This window comes from Artemia franciscana, chromosome 18 (genome assembly GCF_032884065.1).
Source record: "Artemia franciscana chromosome 18, ASM3288406v1, whole genome shotgun sequence".
NCBI lineage: Eukaryota > Metazoa > Arthropoda > Branchiopoda > Anostraca > Artemiidae > Artemia > Artemia franciscana.
Genome location: NC_088880.1, coordinates 25,933,892 through 25,954,250, shown reverse-complemented (window position 1 = coordinate 25,954,250; position 20,359 = coordinate 25,933,892). Strand labels below are relative to the sequence as shown.

Genomic DNA, 20,359 nt, shown 5'->3' with positions numbered 1-20,359 from the left:
TTTGAAGATTTTATCTTGGGACCATTTTATTCTCTAATCAGGATAAGTTAAATAAAAGCATTTAAATAGAGTGCTAACTGTACAATATGCTTTTGCGCTAACCAAATAAAACATGAACTAACAGTTTTCAAGCTTCCTTTTAATACGTATCGAAAATGGGATTGAACCACACTTTTCATGCAGATTCTGGTTGGAATTACATGTATGTCAACTATACAGTTACAGTCTGGTATGAATGTAACTACGAGGTACCTATGTGGAATAAATCGCCTCTCTGATAACCTTCCCAAATATTGGCTCTGGGTATTTTTGTATCTATGTCCGAACCCCTTTGTTTTCAACTGTTTATTTTGCTTTATAGTTTTATGAGTTTGTAATATCTTGCGTCATGTTCTTTTTACTACTTTCATTTACTTTTTCCTACATCTATTCTTGCGCAGAGACGGACCAGGGGTGATTTTCAGGACACCCCCCCCCCCAAAAAAAAAGATCCAAAGTTAAACTATTTACCAGTGGTGTCAATTGGAAGGCGTGGTGATATGTGTTCCCTAGATTCTCTCTCCTAGAGTTCCCAAAAATACATTTTTGGGGGTTGGGGGGGTATTTTCATTGAAAAGGCCCTTTTTGTTATATTCATTGAAAAAACTGAAGGAAACGACTCCTCCCCTAAATTTTGAAAAATACGTTTTGCCCCTCCCTAAATTTTTGTGAGTTGACGCTACTGCTAATTACAGGGGTTAGAAATCCCAAGTTTCGGTCTTGCGCCCGAAATATTAATTTTGAATCCAACCCTGTTCTTGTTATATCCTGGAAGCTCTGCTTCTAGTGTCGATTGATTTTATGCGAACTTCCTATCACTGAGTTTTCTTAGTAAAATTGAAATATTATGAATTGTTTTGATTTGAATTAGTAAATTAATTTATTCAAATAAAAACAGTACACTGTAAAATTGGTAAAATTAAACTTAATTAATCCTTTTTCTCTCAGATCTTGAGCAGTGAGCGTGAACGAATTTTGAAACTAATCACCGAAGCAGAGCTCTATTTGCAAATTCCTGAATTGGAAGCAATGGAAGACGTAACTGGAAAAATTCGGGCTGCCATTGGATTGGCCAAATTGCTTCTTTCACAGAAGATGGAGCAGTTCGCAGGACTGTGTCATAAAAACATCGTATGACTAATTAATTTGTTTATCAATATTAATTTATTCGTTAACACCGTATCCATTTTTTTTCTTTTGCTTAAGGGGATTCGATACCTTGGAGGATCACCCTATCTTGTCCATCATAAATTCCTTTAGTTTGTTTGGCCAAATTATTCAGAATTGATTAAGCGGTCTTGTGACAACCTATAGCGCTTGGATAAGAGATCCAAATGAATGAAATACCTTGAAAAAACTTTTAACCTCTCCCGTTTGTTTGACGGAGATAGATTCAGTTTAAAATTTCATTATTAGGAAATCTGATTCTTTTTTTGATTAAACAGAGCAGACTTGTCTCAAGTTTAGGACAATTTTCTTAAAATCAAACATATAAAATCTCAAACAAATTTCTTATTCAAGTCGTAAATTCTCATAGCTCTCAATAGCGGCTAGTCCCCCGGGGGAATTCGCTTATGGACCTTTGTCTTTGAGGCGGTCAGCCAACGTTGAGACTCACAAACAATTTGAAGGTATTGAATCCCCTTAATCTATTTACTAAATTGAGACTTGCATTTTTTTTCGTGTTAATCATTGATATTGTCTCTGATGATATGAACTGTGACAATTCTTTTCACTGTTGCATGAATTTACTGTTACACATTTACTATTGCTGCAAACTAGCTGTGGAATCTTCCGATTCATTGACAAAAACTCCATTCAACCTTGCATCAAACTTCCGACACAAATCCCTGAATATTATAATTTGTTTTTACAACCTCTTTTACTAGCTTTCTGTCTCTCTTTCTACCTCTTTCCGCTTCTCTATATCCTTCTTGTGTGCAATTTAGTGAAAGCATCCCTAGGATGTCTATCTTGTGCATATTCTTTATAAACCTATAATGATGCGCATACCATGATCCATCAATCAGTGATGTACGCAGGGAAGGGGGACTTGGTACCCAAGACCCTCCAAGATTTTTCCAAGATTATGGGTACTTTTTATTCAGATTATCGAAAACTCTTCTTTTATATCCCCCCCCCGGAAAGAAATTCCTTTGTATACGCCTGCCTTCAACCAATTTTTTATAATGTGTAAAAGTTGGAACGTTGTGCTTAACGCCTGAAATTAACCCTAAACTATTCCTTTAAAAATCGTCTTCTGTTTCTTTAGTGCCCTTAACGTTTGCACCGTTCTTATTAGCGTTACTTGTCAGTTTCTTTTCATATCCTAAATCTTGAGTTTGTTTTAAATATTTTGCTGTCTCATATAAGCTTGTCCAAAGTTCGCCAAAACGACCTTGTGTTTTTTACTGTTTCACTTCCTACAAGTTCCATGCAACCCCCAACTTCTGTTGCTTCTTTTTGTTTGATGTGAACCGTTCAAATGGATGTCCCTTTCACCATGCTTTGTTTGACTAAAGCTGTTTGGCTTGAAATTGAGTCATCCTTTTCGAACGAATTGAATACAAAACTCTACAGTAGACGAATTAAATGGAAAGTACAAGAAACAGCCACGTGCTCAGGAATTCGTTTTGGGATGGGGGAGGAGTATTATTTAAAAAAAATTAAAGTATCAAGGAGCGTATCCCCTCTTTAAAGCTGATAATTCGCTATAAATACCAGTCTTTATCTAGCATTCTTGTTTCAGAAGGGGATTGTTATAACCATCGGTTATTTCAGGTTTTGTAGCCTGTAAAAATAAGGTCTTTCACTTTAGCTTTTATTTCTTTCTTCGCATTTTTACCCAGAAGGAGGGTATAGATTGATCAGCGATGTACCGTAATACGTGCATGCAGTTCAAAAGAGGGCGTGGCCGCAGTGTATTTTGGTGTCCAGGGTTGCCATCCTTAGTGATTTATCACTATTTATAGCGATTTTTTATATTGCCTTAAAAAAGTAACTACAAAAAGTAACTATTAAACTATTGTCAGTAAGTATTATCAACTATTATAAAAAAATAACTATTATCAGCACATAACTCGCTAGACTATTTAAGAAAATCACTAAATCAACCAAAAAATCTAGTGATTTTTTACCGGGTGGCAACCCTGGTGGTACTGCACCTGTAATTTTTGCGTGACGGAGAAATCTATTTTGTAATTCAGATGCAAAATCAAAGGTCGCTTTTGCAGTTTTAATTTGCCTCGCCCTCAAACAGAACTATTGTAAGTAATGATTACAACTACTGCTTTTGCTTCGAGACTATGTTTCTGTTCTCTTAGACTAACATCCTTGTCTCTACTCTAATATTCGTGTTTTGACCATTCAAAAACCAAAATCATGATAACTCGACTGATGGGAATAATTTCTATGTCAAAAACCATTTTTTTTAAAATTAAATTATTGTTAGAAGGGAATTAAATTATTTTAGTCTCGTTGCGCGTTCTGTCGGAATTCAGGATACCATTAAACAAATAAATAGAAATAGCTTAAATACACTCCAGCTGATAACTCTAGATATAAGCACTCGAATGAAACCGTAATGTATTTCGAATATTATGCTCTGAATCTAATTTTTATTTTCTGTTTTATAGAAGCCACCTTCCAACGATCCTTTTCCTACAACTGGTTGTGATTTGGCTGGATTTTGGGATATGGTTGCAATCCAGGTAGATCATGTGAATTGTCTTTTTAACGATATTCGAGAATTGAAAAAAGCGAATTGGAACATTGATTCGGTAAGTTTCATATGAAACTTAGTTCATCCTGTAAATTCGACATACTTTATAGCTCACTAATCCCTATTTTAATTGATGGTAAAAGACAATTTTGGCCTTTTTAAAGGCTATCGATGCTCAGGTAAGGTGGTCCCCAAGGCCCAATTGGAGCTACCTAGAGTTGTTTTTAACGCTAAACTCGGACATATTCCTATACCTTTCAAGGTCACTATAGTCTTTGGGCCAAGATATGTGCTCATGAAGGCCATGTGTTAGGAAAGTCCTTTGCAAATATATAAAAAGCGCTTTCAGAGTTCATATCCTGCTAATGTAGCATTGATGTCCCTGTTCGAAATTCTTTTAAGTCGAGTTTACTTAATTTTTTTTGCCAGTGTTGCAAGTTTGTCCTCAGGTATCTGAAACGGGTCTGTCAAGAGGATCAATTTTTAGTCCTAAGGATATGTGTTTCCGATTTTCTGTGCTTTGACCTGTAACTGATTATTATAAAGAATCCTTCGCTTAATAAACACAATTTTATCTGCCGCACACCGGTGCTACAATCTACCGTAATGCCAGATTATAAATATGTCAACTTTTCTTCTTTCTTCAAATTGCTTTCCTATACAGTTTCTATGAAACAGTCCCATAGTTTATTGCTGTGTATAGGAAAAAGGATTCCCGTAAAAAAATCTTTTAGAGTTCTGTTAAGAAAAGAAATACAGGTATTTACACGCATATCTATTTCCACTTCATATACAGAAATTTGATATTCAGAGAAAAAGGACTAAGTGAAAAAAAGAGGGAAATTTGAGAAAAAGTATTAAGAGATTGAAAATTTACATTAAGAGAAAATTTATAACACACAATAAGGCATAACTAACCTTATGCTACTACTACAACTACTAATGATTCATTACGGCACCAAGCCACCTGAGGCCAACACAGCTGCCCACGCTCCTGTTCCATCCTAACCTGTTCACGGTTTCCGTCTTTGCACTCATCTAAGAATTTCCAATTTGCTTTAATTCTTTTTTTACGACCACTTTCCGGCCCATTTGCAGATGATCCGCTTTTGTATAGCCCTAGATGATAGGCTGAAAAGGGCAATCTTTGGCAATCTGTTGTTCTTTATCTGCATAGTGTCTCCTAGCCATTTTAACCTTTTTCTCTGTATAGCCCTAGAAAGTGGGATAGAACCATATTTTTGCAGAGTCTACTGGTTGAAATATGGCCAGTCAAACTGGTATCCAAAATAATCCGCAGACAATTTCTCTGGTAAACAGCGAACAAATACGTCTTCAGAATCGCCCACTTTAGTATAATTAAGCCTGTGATAAGGTATTATAATCTATAATAGTTGGATCTTTGGCAATTTAAAAAGGGAAGATAGGGATTAAAGTTTTAACAGTACCAATAAGTGCTGTATCCAGGGTTATGGGGTATGTTTATACCGTTTGACCCCCTCCCTCCCAAAAAAAAATTGTCCGACTTTTAGAAAATAATAAAAATACGTGTAAACAATTTTTTTTGTGCTTGGTAAAGGAAAAAAAATGCACTTCCCTCCCAAACAACATCCTGGCTAATCATGGTACAGCTTTCGTCGTTTTCTTTTTCAAGAACTACTTATAAGTCAAAATCTAGTCCTCAGAAAGTAGGCCAAAGGAGGTTTATCCTCTTCTACATTTTGAAGTAGGCTGCCTGAAAAGACAAGCATTGAGTAGTTTCAAGTTAAAAAGAAGTCACCAAATGCTAGAGAGCGTTGATAATTTTTTTTTGGTACGTTCGACTTTTCATTAGAAAAGTGGAAAATTTTCAAGAAAATTTTAATAATTGATAAAAATCTCCAATAAGATGAAAGCTAAACAATTTCCGTAAGTGATAATTAATAAGCATTTTTATTTTGAAGAATTATTTAAAGTTAACATCTAGTCCTTAGAAAAAGTCCTAGGGCCAATCGAGAATATCCCTGTGTCTTGATTTGATTAGTTGACTTTGAAATGGTATGCCTAATGCTGATATAATTTGGCTTACTTTATCCTCTCTTGCATTTAAAGTAGGTTACATGAAAAGACCAGTATTGAACAGTTTAGATTAAAAAAAGGTCGCCAAGTGCTAGGTAGCGTTAATTATCTTTTTGGCACTTTCGTATTTTCTTTAGAAAATTTGCAAATTTAAGAAAAGAAAAATCCATAATTTATACAAATAATCAGCATTACCACAAGATCAAAGCTAAGCATTTTCTGTCACTGTTAATTAATGAATACTTTTATTTTTAATATTTATTTAAAGTCTAAATGTGGTCCTCAGAAAGTAGGTCTTGGTGAGCTTGGGAAACCTTGGTAAGTTAAGCAGGTTAGTTGATTTTAAGATGGTATATATATTGGGGGTATAATATAGCTGTCTTTGCCCTCATTTGCATTTTAAATTGCCCAAAAATACAAATATTGAACACTAAAAGAAACCGCCGAACGCTAGATGGCGTTGGGGTTTCTTTAAACACTAGTATCAGTTTCTACCTTTACAAGTTTCCCATGTTCATTGTTGTCAACCGCGAAAGAGGTGTATTCACTATTTTGTAGTTTTTTTTTTTGCTAATATAGGCTCAACTCTATTTAATGACATTATTTTTACTTTCAGCATTCCTCCTTTTGGATACATTAGCCCCACCGTTGTGTAACACATTCCCTGCATATTATACTATACTATATATACTATACTATACTATATATAGTTCTTAAATATACTATATAGTTTCTATATATACTATACCTACTATATATAGTTCTTGAATGGAATCATTTCTTACCGCACTAACATACTATGAACCCAATTTCAGAAAATCCATGGACAGGTTACGCATTTACATGGCATCTCCCTGCCAACAATACCTGTTATGTAACAAAATTTAAATATATGTATTTATTTGTTTTAAGACATACTCGAGAAAATGAAAATTCCATAACAACTGTTTTCATGTTGGTTCTCGTATGGAGAGATTATGAAAGTAGCAAGGACATCAAAATGAAATGTTTTTACCCCTAAACCTATCTTAGGTCTATTCATTCGTGAAAACTGAGATTTTCTGCAACTTTTCTTATTGTTGTGATGCAACTATTAATATCTTTTTCGTTGCTTGAAGTTTCTTTTTGTTGCCACACAAGTTCGTGAAAAGAAACAAGTGGAAGTATTTCCTGTTTACAAACAAAAGGGTCGAACCGAACGATTATACTGCCCAATTCACTACCTTCATCAAGGGGTCCAACGATTAATATGAAAGGCTAGAAAGGTTTGCAAACGATCAAATATAGGCTCAGACTTAAGGCTCAATAATATAGGCTCAAATAAGAAAAGTAGTATGTTTTTGAATCAGAAGAATAAAAAGGGATTCTATTGATATGTTAATAGTCAACTAAAGGGATGAATACAATTGAATTATTTAGCCTAATTAGTGGTTTAAGAATATATTCCTGAGGTAAGTAAATTAACTAATAATCTGAAGTATTTAACCTTGAAGAATTTTCATTCACAGTTTTTCACCAATTTATGTCAATGTTTGTCCTTTGCAATCAGGAATGTTACTATTTCTAGAGCTCCACCATGGTATATTTTGGCTCATTTTCTGCTGATTTTTCATACACATTCTTTTTTTTAAACTTGGCACCCATTAAGTGTTAAATCTGCATCTTTTGCATTGGATTTTGCTAATTTTTAAGACTTATATGGTTGTGAAAATTTCCAGTTAACCGATTTAAAGAATCAGATTTCATTGTTGGTGTAAATGTATACATGATAAAGTGTATACGTTACTACATCGTTCATCTGGCCTGTATTTCAAATTCTAAAGACAATACCTATTAAGCATGCCCTCAAAGGTTATCCTGACGCTCTTAATACTGTGGTAAAATTGAAGATTGTAGTCATAAGAGCACCTCAACTACAGCAACGGGTACTAAAAAATCCTTGAGTTTGATCTCTGTTGGGTGAATTTGGGTAAGTCCGGCACCTTATCGAGTTTTTTATCTTAATGTGGTCCTAAAATTGTTTTGGAGTTGCTCATAAAATAAAAAGTATTTGCCACCGCTCTTGGTCATCCTAGTAATATTCTTCACAATCAACAAAGTTCGTAAGTTTTGTTGTTTCCATGAGTTACTGCATGAAAGTAACCCATGTCGGGGATGTCAAATTTACCTCCTAGTCTGGAAAAATATGACACACGCAAGCCATATAATATCGGATTTGTCGAGCTTCGGTAAACTAGGTTCACATCCAAGTTTTGATTACAATTTTTTGGAGGAGGAAGAATTTTGTGATTCCCCTATAATTTTTAGCTGTGCTTCTATGTACAATGCTCGACCAATGTGTGACGAATTTTCTAAATCACGGGGCTTGGTGTCTTTTTTGTAAGAACAGCAGGTAATGCATATATGAATCACATAAGAAATAAAAAAATAATTCTTTGAATACCAAGAATTTGATCCAAAACAGAATAATTTTCAGAAAATAACAGCAACTCTTATTATGCGAATGTAAACGATTTAATGCAGACATAGCAGAAGAGGAGGACCCTCTTTAGAAGAAGTGGAGGACCCCCTTATCAAACTGAATTTATATACCAGATGTATTTAGATGGTATGCCATTGGAAATGAAACTAACATTATTTATCAAGCATTTTGAATTTAAATTACAATTCTAAGTAAATAAAATTATTTACTAAAATTAATTAGGCAAAAATTTCTACTGCGTGTCTCGTAGTAAGCTTGACCTTCTTACTTAGTGCATTTTGGTTAAAATTGTAAGTTAGGTCATGATTTTCTATAAAATACTAACGAGCTTAAGTAGTCATGAATAAGCATTTACAATATCCTATTAACATATCAATAGAATCCCTTATATTCTTCTGATTCAAAAATGTACTACTTTTCTTATCTCATTTTGAACCTATATTTGTTCGTTTGCAAACATTTATAGCGCCATATTAATTGCTGGATCCCTTGATGAAAGTAGTAAATTGAGCGGTATAATCGTTCGATTCGACCTTTTTATGTACACAGGAAGTTTTCCACACATCTCTGTATATTCTATGAATGCAGAGATAAAAACTATATCACCCAAAGACATGATAGAAGATACCTCTATTCACGGGAAAACCATGCAAAACAAAAACTTTCATTAATGGTTTGTATGTGCCACAGCGGAACACAGTTTCTCTGCTTACCAATGGGTAATTCCAACAGTCAGTCTTATCACGTATATAGAAGAAAGTCTCTTAGAATGTTTTTTTTGTCAAATTTTTGAAAATGTGACATTTTCATGTCTAGGATCCATCCCAGGACATCGAGCAATGGATGTGCTGGATGCTGAGATTATAAGAGAAGGGCAGTGTGCAGAGTCCCAGAGAAGCACTTCAAATCTAGTGTGTTCGAATCTTTTTCGGACTAACCAACAGTAAAATAGTAATCTGATCAGTATGAGTATTCACTGTGGTTGTCACTCTTGTTAAATTATGTGGCTGTGATACCTCTGTCTCAGTATACACGGGGTAAATCCGACTCCCCATGTCGGAGCATGTCAGAGTTTTTGTGGAGCAAGATTAACACCCTTTGCATCTCCTGACAGGTTTGAGAATAAAACACTAATAAACAACAGTAATTACTTCAACTATATTATTAACTTATCAGCTATTTAGAATCATTCCATTATCTCTATTTGTCTGCACTGTCACTTAAAATTGCTACCTACCCCGAGGCCAACAAAAATGCTTTTCTCAAAGTTCTGAAATTCCTTTATTACAAAGGAAATTGAAAATGATAGAAATATTGTACACGTGTGTCAAGTACCCAAGGCAAATGAAGAAGATGGCGTGCGGAACCGCATGCATCTGTGATCATTGAATCAGCTAAGACGGGGATATCAGGGTTAGCTCTGTGTTGGTGTTATCCGTGTCCACCCTTAACCTATTGGCCTGTACTATCATGTGGAAAAAGTAAAAATTGTTGTATTCTGTACATAATTTCGAAGATATCCCCTAATTTTCTTGACTAAGAAGATATGCTTCATAGGAACTTTTTTATTTTATTCATATGATCTTTATTATAGGTACCTTGTCATATAGCTCCGATTAGTTCAGGAGCTGTAGCTCCCCCAAAAAAGCGAACCAATGAGAAGACTCAAAATGTAGCTGTTGCAAAATCTGCTAAAGCTGCGGAAGCAGCAAAATCTCGTGAGGAGGCAAGAAAAAAGCTGGCTGAAATGCGGAGGGCTAGTGCTGCTGCTAAGAAAAAGGAAGCAGGGATTGAAATTTTTGCATAATTTATTTCTTCTTTAATGATAGCTTCAATTTTATATTCACACATTGCCAGTAACATATACAAATGTCCTAAGGTGTAACATTAGATTGTTTAAAAACTTTTATTAATTTTTCCAAAAATGAATTAAATTTATGTTTTTGTCATAGTATAACCGTGATAATCTTTTGGGTGTATCTTAGCGTAAATCGATGAGAAAATTAAGAACTAATAGAAAATATTCTTTTCGAGATCTGGACTTTTGTTATGGAGAATTGGGAATTATCTTTTATTTGTTGTAAGAATTAAGTATTTTTTTTATTAATTGATGTATTGAAAAAGTAAAAACTGTAGTGCTAAGCTAGGAATACTTTCGTATCAGAGAGTTTTCTTTTTTTCATAATTCAGGATTTATTGTTCATGCTTAACTTTTTAAGATCGGGTCAAACCGATGAAAAGTTGAGAAGATAAATTACAATCGGGTTTTTTAAATCAAATTTTTGATTTTTGCCTGTGCTTTATTTTAGAAAGCGCAAAATCCTACCACTTCCGCACCAGAAAATTAATTACGTCCCACGCAGTCACTTTCCGTCACGAATGCGTAACAATTTTTTGTATTAACGTTTTTTATTAATCTATCAAAAATCAATATATGATGGATAAAAGGTAAATATTTATAGGTAATATAATAAGGTAATAGATAATATAATAAGGTAATAGGTAATATAATAAAGGTAAATAATAGGATAGATAAAAGGTAAATATTTGATATCAATTAATAGAAATGTTCGTCCGTGTATGTTTACTTACACAGGCGTAAGATATAAGTTTTCTAACGGAAATAAGTTTTCTCAAACTATCAGCAGAGACGAGCTGAATCTAGATGTGAATTTACTCAACATGAAGAAAAAAAAAATGAAAAAAAAAAATAATGAAGAAACGAGGACTAGTTTCCTAGGACAGGGGCAAACCCATTAGGTGTCACAAATGTTCTCAAGACGTGTTCTCATGACAATAAATTTTGTACGATTTTGCTGTTGGTTCTTCACCAACCGCAATACACTTCCAACTGAAAGTGTATGTAATTTCTTTTATGCTAATCCCAATTTTAGAAATGTCCTTATCAATCGTCTCGAGTCAATCAAGAGCTTTGATCATGTCCAAATTAAATAAACATCTCTTGGGAAAACCGTCTAAGTTCCAACAAAAATATTTTTGAACTTTCTGAACAAAACAAATGTTTTGTTTGAAAAAAAAAGAACTGGATTTTGAACAAGAATTTTCAACTGAAGTGGGATTATCAGGCAATCCAACTAGCCAAACTGAAAGCAATAGTTGCTCTTAGATTTTAAAACTTTTTTCATTATTAACCTAATGGTACTAGTTTTTAAATATTAAAATGTTGCTTGTTATTTTATTTGCAAAACCAATATTTGGGCCCGGCTAAATCGCCGAGTAGGGTGACAATCGCTTCCCGGATAATCTTCATTTAACTTGTCTGATATAATGAACATGTGATAAAAAAAAAACCTTTTCCTGTTGACGGTAATTTTCTCGCTTATTGTGTTTCATTTTGTTTTGAGTCGAGAAGCCTATCTAACATTACTAAGAAGCTGAAAATCGTGATATAACTATGCTACTATGAACAACAAGATCAAAATACAATGACAAACAGTTATACTTTCTGTCTTTACTTCATATAAGTGAAATTAATTCAAAAACAAAGATTCAGAAAAGGAAAGGAAAAACTTTGTTTTTACTGCGTTAAATATTGAAAACGACCCAAAACTGAACAGCCTTGATACCAACATATTGTTTCAGAAAAGGAAAAACTTTGTTTGTTTTACTGCATCAAAACTGAATAGGACTCAAAACTAATCAGTCTTGATACAAACATATTGTCTCAGAAAAGGAAAAACTTCGTTTTTACTGCATCAAAACTGAATAGGACTCAAAACTGATCAGTCTTGATACAAACATATTGTCTCAGAAAAGGAAAAACTTCGTTTTTACTGCATCAAAACTGAATAGGACTCAAAACTGATCAGTCTTGATACTAACATATTGCTTTCGAGCATACCCCCACCATTTCGTAAATTTACTCTGTATCAACATTTAACTCTTTTTTTCAGAAAAGCGAAAATAAGACGTAAATATAAAATAAAAATTTTGTTTTTATTCAATAGACAAAGGCGATATGACAAATAGACCAATAGACCCAAATACAATGACAAACAGTTACACCTTCTGTCTTTACTACATATAAATGGCACTAATTCAAAAGCAAAGATTCAGAAAAGGAAAGGAAAAACTTCGTTTTTACTGTATTAAAAATTGAATACGACCCAAAACTGAACAGCCTTGATACCAACATATTGTTTTAGAAAAGTATAGATTCAGAAAAGGAAAAATTTCGTTTTTACTGCATCAAAACTGAATAGGACTAAGAACTGATCAGTCTTGATACCAACATATTTGTTTTCGAGCATAGCCCCACAATTTTGTAAATTTACTCTATATCAACATTTAACTTTTTTTTTCAAAAAAGCCTACTACGAAGAGTATTTGACATCTTGAATATCTATGTAATTTTACAGCTTAGATTTTATGTACACATCTCAGAGATCTCCATGAACTGTATACCAGACGTAAAATAAATTTTTTTCTTCAAACTTATTTAGCAATCTGAAAAGATCAATAACTCCAGTTGAATATTTTAAGTTTCATTAATTGTTCCACAACAAAACATATCAAGTTTAAGAGCAAATTTAAGTAGTCGCGTTTTGAATTTATTATATTGCCAGTCCGAAGTTGTAGGTTCGAAGAAGCAGGGCTGTCGGCAGATGATATTTCTCAATCCAACCCCCTTCCCCCCAAAATATACGAATTATCAATGGAACTAACAGAATATTTTCTGCCCCCCCCCCCATTAATATGGCTTGAATATTTTCAAGCCATATTAATGGCTTGAATAAACGACTAATATCAAAATCATACGTTCATCAATGACAAAATCATAGATACATGCATGCTTAGCACTTATCCCCATACGGAGTAGTTCCTATAGACGGGTTTACTACTATATACCGGCGATCACAAGAAATTTTCTATTAATTCAACTTAGCGACAACACGGGGAAGGGCTTATTCTAAGTAGTTCATATATAGAGCTGTTAATCCAAATTGTAAATGGTAACAATTCTTTTTTGGAAAAGTTCTCGAAAAACTTTGAACTTTGCTAGAAAAGTTCTGCTTGCACAGAAACCGCTACAACAAGTTCAAAACACTGCTCTCTTTTTACAATAGAAACTCCGTAAACTTCGTCCTATAAGTTTGTCATTCCTTTCACCAAGCGGCAATACCGCCACTGGTTACAAAGCTTCTTATAATTAATTTCTTCTAATAAAAGACAAATTTAAGACTATAAAACACTATTTCTTTAACAAAGAATCAATTTCCTTCCTATTAATAATCACAAAGTGTTGAATTTCATCCAACAACTATGAAATATTAAGTGATAGTGAAAGAAATGGTAAAGAACAAACATACTTAACTTGTGACGTTAGCCTTATTAACCTCTGACATTATCTAGGGTCAACACTATTCCATCCAAAATCAAGGCCACGACAACGCATTACAACAACACCGCAATTACTGAATAACTTTACCAGAAAACATTTATCAATAAACCTTATTTGACGGTCAGTTATCATGTCGGATATCAGACATGAGTATATGCCCTTTAGTCACTGCGTAGAAGGTCGTCAAGGATAAAAGTCTTGTGTTTGAACTGGTTAGTTTCTAAAGGGTACCATTTTGCATTTAGGCTCTGTAATTCATTATTAAAATTAAGCTTACATTAACTTCCCTTGATTTGTCTTCCCTGGCATTGTCTTCTCTTCTTCCTTGAGTTCCTACACTTTTATGCCATCTAGTTACACTCATTTCAAGGATTAAAGAGAATCACGGCCGCACCAGTGGGAGAAATATTTTTGCATTCCTCAAAATTTTATTCTCTTCCTATTTGTAACATCAAGTGAACTTGTTCTATTTAATTGTTCTATGACTGTTTATCTTTTCGCTACCTACTTTTTGCCATTTAACTGTTAATTTTGATTTTAAGTATTTTTATGCGTCTTTCAAAATTTTCTTATTGTAACCCCTCGAAAAAAAAATCCTGGATATGGCCTTGGTAGCAACCCTAAGCTGCTACCTAATTCTTGCCTAAAACGAATTTCAATACCCTTTCACGATACTAATATAAGCCCCACTTTGGCGATACAGCTGAGGGCATTATCTATCGTAGCATAAAGATAGAGGGGTGCAAGGGTAGGCAGGTAGATGGTGCCATCAAATAATTTATAACACCAGGAATCTTTTCAAAAATGCTTATCCGCATAAGCATTCAATGAAGACCATTTTAGAGCTACTGAAGTTGTAGCATGGATAGTAGCATGTAGTTTGATAGGGGAATGATGAGTGAATAGCAAATTGGAACCAGAAGAAAAAATAATAGCAAAATTTCCTGAATAAACTGGCATAAATCTTAAATCTTGGTAAGATCTTAAAATCTTGGCATAAACTGATAGCTACCAATTTTACAAGCATCTGCGTTTCCACGAGAAAACAGAAGCTTGTTAGCTAATATTTTAGAGATTTGCTTTTGCAAATTAAATCTCTGTTAACGAACTAAAAACGCATCAAGAATTTGCTCGTAAGTATTTTGTCACGTTTTTTGAGTTGGATAAACTTGGACCTAACCCTCATGGATACGACCTTAGCTACTATTTTTATAGGCTACTCAGCATATCTTGAATGAAATAAGTGGGTGTTGACTATTTATTTCAAACTAGTTACTGGTTCATAAGTAATTAGATACTGGTTCATAGCTCGTCAATAAAAAAAAACAAAAAAACAGAGGGCAATCTGAATGAAAATTTAACTGGTTATTTTGAAAATTAAAATAAAATTTAATTTTTTCATTAAAATTTCATTTGTTGAAAGTTGACAAAAGTTTCCTTTCTTAAAAGTATATTAGATGTCGCCTATTTCGTGAAGTTTAGATTTAGGAAATAACCGCAATTTATAGTTAAAAATAAATTTATTTCAAGAACACTTTTAAAAAATATTTATAAAAGGCCTGAGGTGATATTTTCTCTGACGGTAGTTGATGTGAAAGGGAGTTAGGGCCAGTTGTCCAAGTTAGGATTTAAGTCTCCTTTCTTTGCCCCAAGATGAATTCAGTTTGAAAAACATGTAAAAATGCACCCTATTCAATATCTTTCTTTTCAATTTGACATACAACAGGCCATCACCTTTACTTTATCTTTGCTTATCTCTTTCATAGTCCCTCTTAGTCAACATTCCATAAAATTCAATTTTCCTTTGAAATTTGCATTGAGTACATATTGACAAAATTTACCTTCTTTAAAGTATAATAGATGTTTCTCCCTGCAGAAAGTTTAATTTTAGAAATAATCACAATTTATTGTTAAAAATAAATTATATCAGCACTATAAGTATTATATAGTTATCAAAGGTATGCACTTTTATTCCATTTTCTTAATAAGCCTTATGTATTTCATATTACGATATTTTTTTTCATGTTTTGGTAAAGCTTCAAATATCTCACTTTTTTATATATTATAAAATACATAAAAATCACTTTTTTAGTTTATTATATAACTTTCAGTTGTATATTTCTATATTTCATTTCGCTTGTATATTTCATTTCACGATATTTTTTTCATGTTTGGTAAAGCTTCGAATGTCTCACTTTTTTGTAACTTTGTGACTAATTCTTGGACAAATAACTATAATTTTCTAATTATTGGCAAAAACAGACGCTTAATTTGAATAGTTTATTATATAACTTTCAGTTGTAGGTTTATTGGTATGTTTCTTTATTCTTAAGTTGTTGTTTTTTTTTCAGTAAGAAGTTGATATTTTTTGTGCTAAATTATGGTTTTCTTTATGATGTTCTAGCACAGCTTTTGACATTTTCCAGTTTTAATTGATTGTAGTTAACGTATTATAGTTAACTTAATTACAAATACTTGTAGAAGTAAAATAGACTTTTTTGTCAAATATAATTTATAAGTCAGCAGAACAAAACTGTTTGAAAGGAGTAGCTGTCCTTTTTCTTAATGTCCACCTCTATGTGATGATTATTCAGTATTTTGTGCCTTGGATCTGGTTATGAAGTTAAGAATTCTATTTGTTGTTTTGTTCTATTTTGTCTACTACAATACTAAACTAATGAGCAAAAGTATCTGTTAACCAAAATATATATTATTTAAGGATATAAAACAGTTTAGGCAGTGATTACTTGTAATGTGAGGAGAAATTAGACAATATTTTTTTTTCTTCTGTATGAATCGGAATTCCTTGTACCATTTTGTGAAAATTAATATCCTGTTTGAAAATGTGTTTTCATAATATATGATTAATAGGGATAGGCTTTTTTTTCTTTTGTATGAAGTCTAATGTATGTCAATAAAGTATACTTTTTGAATTTCTTTTCTGTGAACTGGAAGAGAGACGTTTCCCTCGCTCATCGAGCGAATGTTTGTGTTCGACGTTCGTTTGACGTTTTTTTGTTCATCGGACGACTGTTTGTGTTCATCATCCTATTTGTTGTTGCAATCGAATATATATAGCAATACATACATACCCAATATGCTGTTTATATTGTTGAATTAACCAACTTCAACATGGCTGCTCCCTTAGAGGTAACATATTAGAGAAAGGAACCCTAAACCATAGTTACCGAAAATTCAAAAATGCTTTGTGAAAAAAAAAATCAGTAAAACAAGGACGGGTATATTACGGAACTAGAGATAGAGTGTAAACCCTGTCGGGAAGTCATTAATGCAGATAGCCTTTATTCATTGGGTATGCTACCCAATTAAAGTTGAAGGTAGGTCACAAGGCATGTATATCCAGTCATAGGCTCATTGACGCGCAATCAGACCAAATACAAATTCTCCAAATAGGATTCGCACTTGATACACAGTATTCTTATTTCTATTTTTATTTTTTTTTCTGTGAATTTTGATCTTGTCTACAATGTTTAAATTGAAATATCTTTGCTGCCAACTTCTCTATATTTAAAAGTTGACATAGTTTGATTGCTTATATTATTATAGGCTACTGTATTTTGATATCGCAAAAGCTTTAAACAAAAATTTGTATAAGGGTCTGTTGAGAATACTTCAAGGGCGTAGAATTTGTGGTCGTTTGCTTGATGATCTTGAAAGTTTCAGAAGCAATTGTTTTTGCCTGTAGTCCTCGATTGGTTTAGTACTCCTCAGGGAGATATCAAACCCTAATATGGGATTCTCTCATAAACCCTTGTACCATTTAGCTAAGGTTTGTTGATACCGCTGTGCATAAACACAATCACCCTGCATAAGCTTTCCTGTCCTTATGATTTTATTTGCTGATGGTAGAATGGGCCTGATGCCTGGGTGATCATCTTCATTCGAGACTAAGGAGCTGCTAATCAACCAATCAAAGATCTCGCGCTGGCATTCTGACTTTATATTCAAAGGTAAAAATATCAAGGGAGTTGACAAAGTCCGTCTTTGAGGCCTCCTTAGACCGGTCTTAGGGCACACATCTTGATCGGATCTTCTCGATTTAGATCTTTTTTTCTAGAGAAAACTAAACGTTATTATTCATTTTAAGAACCTGTTACCATCCAACTCAATCATCCCTCTGTACAGGTCAGGTTTTGCATTAGGCTCATTTCTGAATATGGATGCCTGTTTTTTCTGGCTGTCCAAAGGATCCAAAAATCGAAGCCTAACGGTGGGCTACAGCACCAAAATCCGTTGCAGTCTAGGAAGGGATTGTGTCAAAATTTCTAGTTACCCATTTTTATTAAAAAGGTCGAAATACAAAAAAAAAGGCTTTGGTGATTAATGTCGGTAAGAACTGGATATTATTACCCACTTTATGCAGGAACTCCTACTGACACCAACCCAGAGGATCTAAAACGTAGCTCCAAGGTGTAAGTTACTGCACCTAAGGCCTATAGCAATCCCGGAAGGGGTCGTGTGAAAATTTATAGTTACCCATTTTTGTCGAAATACAAAAAGCGAAAATGCATCTTCTAAGAAAGAACCTCACTCTTTGTTTCCAAAATTTTTGCTTTTGTTAATCGAAAGGGTTATTTTTGTAGCTACTAATCATCATCATTTTATTTGTAACCCGTAAAAAATAAAAAATCTTGACAGGGCCCAGAAAAGACGGAATAAAAATCAAGAAATAACAGAAAGAAAAACATACCTTGTCAGCATGGCATTCAGCAGAAAAATCAAGGGTGCGCCACTCAATAAACCCAGCTGTGCTTACCAATCGATATTTTCACTGCAGAAAAGAGCTACTTGTCCTTGTCGGTAGTTCCGTCAATTTTAGAATAAAGGCAGTGAACTTGCTCTCTCTTACCACAGTTAATAAAAATAAGATTAAGTAAGATCAAGTAGATGAGGAGCTGTTAGGCTAGTATATAACTGAGAACAATGACCTCTTCTTCGGTATGAAACATTTGAAGCCAGGGATACAAATGCAGCCCAAATCTTACTAGCATAATTTCTCCGGCCCAGGTTTGTAGTTTCTGTCAGATTTGCTCCAATGGGCATGCCCAGGTAAGCAAGGATGCTAGTAGAAGGAACTTTAGGGCCAGATAGACTTAATAAACTTCGACATCCTTATAGTTAAATGGTAGAAGTACTGTTTTATAAGTATTAAACCTCAAATCAGTGTGCTTATACTCTTCTTGGAAAATCTGGAAAATCGAAGAACATCCTTGGAAAGTGCAGGAAAGGTTCAGTAAGTCATCCGCAAACATAACTTTTGAGAGATCAACTCTTTTGAAGATAAATGTACAGTTCAACTTATACTGAGCACCAGCAACACAATTATTGAACAAAGCTAGTCTGAGCTCCTTGGCGTACACACTTCAGGATCAGAAATAGCAGACTGTCATCGTTAATTTTAGCTTTCAGATTTCAATACATGTATCTTATACAAATAATTAACACAGCATTTGTACTTTTCATATGGGCCTCAAATGAAACCTGGTCAGATATATCCGAGTAAAAAGCTTTTACAACATCAAGGGCACAAAAAATCAAAAATCATCTCGTCCTCAATATCCCTTAGAACATTTACAACTAGAAAGAAAGCGTACTCTCTACCTAAGCCTCGCTGGTACCCAGGCTGGCGAGGAGGGGTGGAACATTTTACGTAAGTGACTCGAATAGCTTAAACGTAGTACATTAAACGTAGATCAAAAACAAAACGCTTAAAAATTATTTCATGTCGAATGAACTTTACTAGAAGAGGTTGCTTCGTCAAGATACTACCATTAACGCTCGAGAAAAAAGTTTGGATCGTAGAATCAGTCATTTATTAATAATAGCCTGTGCGACTGAACACTTAAACGCGTATGAAGGGTGGTCACCTGAGCCACATAGGCTGCATTTCACAAGTTTCTTGCACGGGTTGTCTTTAGCTTTTGGATGATCACCAGACAGTAATGGGGCGATAAGAACTGCACATGGAAGCGTCTTTTTTGCGTCTTTTTGGGAGTTATTTGTCTGACTCAAAATTGCATTGGGATTACACCGTGAACCAGGATCATGTGAAACATTAGAGCTATATGGTGCTCGATTAAACGAGCTGCAAGTTGCAGGTACCTTCCTGAAATGAAATCAACACCAGAAGAAGATTTCGTCTCTTAATTTTGGAATCAAAGAGTGAAAAGCACTTGGCGACACAAATAGTAAAGATTTCGTCTTATTTGAAAGAACAAGGTCTAGCGCTTTTCATAAAACACCTCTTTGCTTTTGTCGGGTGCTGTGAATCGCTCCCAAAATATTCTTCCCACTTTTTTTTCCGACACACTGGTACTCATGGCTTTTTCAGGCTTGTTGTATTTACAGAGTTTGGAGTGGTCTTTAACAACAGCGATCACATTTTCCTAGATCAGAATTAGCTTAGGGTTTTTAGTTCCTTATTGAATTTCCTTTTCGTATGGAGCCTAAGGTCATTTATTATCTGTCATATTAATGTAATGACTCAGTCATAGTCATTATAGGGCGGTAGCCATGTCTAGCACCATAAGTAACGATGAACATTTCCCAACAGAAAAACACTTCTAAAGAAAATATCACCGCTTTTTTGGTGATATAATCTGTAAATGTGTATGATGTCAACTAGTGTATGTAGTCACTCTTTCCAATCCTACATAATACGATAAGATAAGCTGAG

At 34.0% G+C, this 20,359-nt stretch overlaps 1 protein-coding gene across 5 annotated transcripts in view; it reads left to right on the top strand.

The window, feature by feature from the left end:
- LOC136038811 (uncharacterized) overlaps nucleotides 1-16,595 on the top strand; it is a 39,503-nt gene extending 22,908 nt beyond the window's left edge. For all 5 annotated transcript variants that reach the window (XM_065722194.1, XM_065722192.1, XM_065722196.1 and 2 more), the window contains 3 exons: nucleotides 988-1,170; nucleotides 3,675-3,818; nucleotides 9,895-16,595. In XM_065722194.1, the coding sequence (XP_065578266.1) occupies nucleotides 988-1,170; nucleotides 3,675-3,818; nucleotides 9,895-10,107 (540 nt within the window). In that variant the 3' untranslated portion in view covers nucleotides 10,108-16,595. The remainder of the gene's footprint in view (nucleotides 1-987; nucleotides 1,171-3,674; nucleotides 3,819-9,894) is intronic.
- Nucleotides 16,596-20,359: the final 3,764 nt, after the last annotated feature.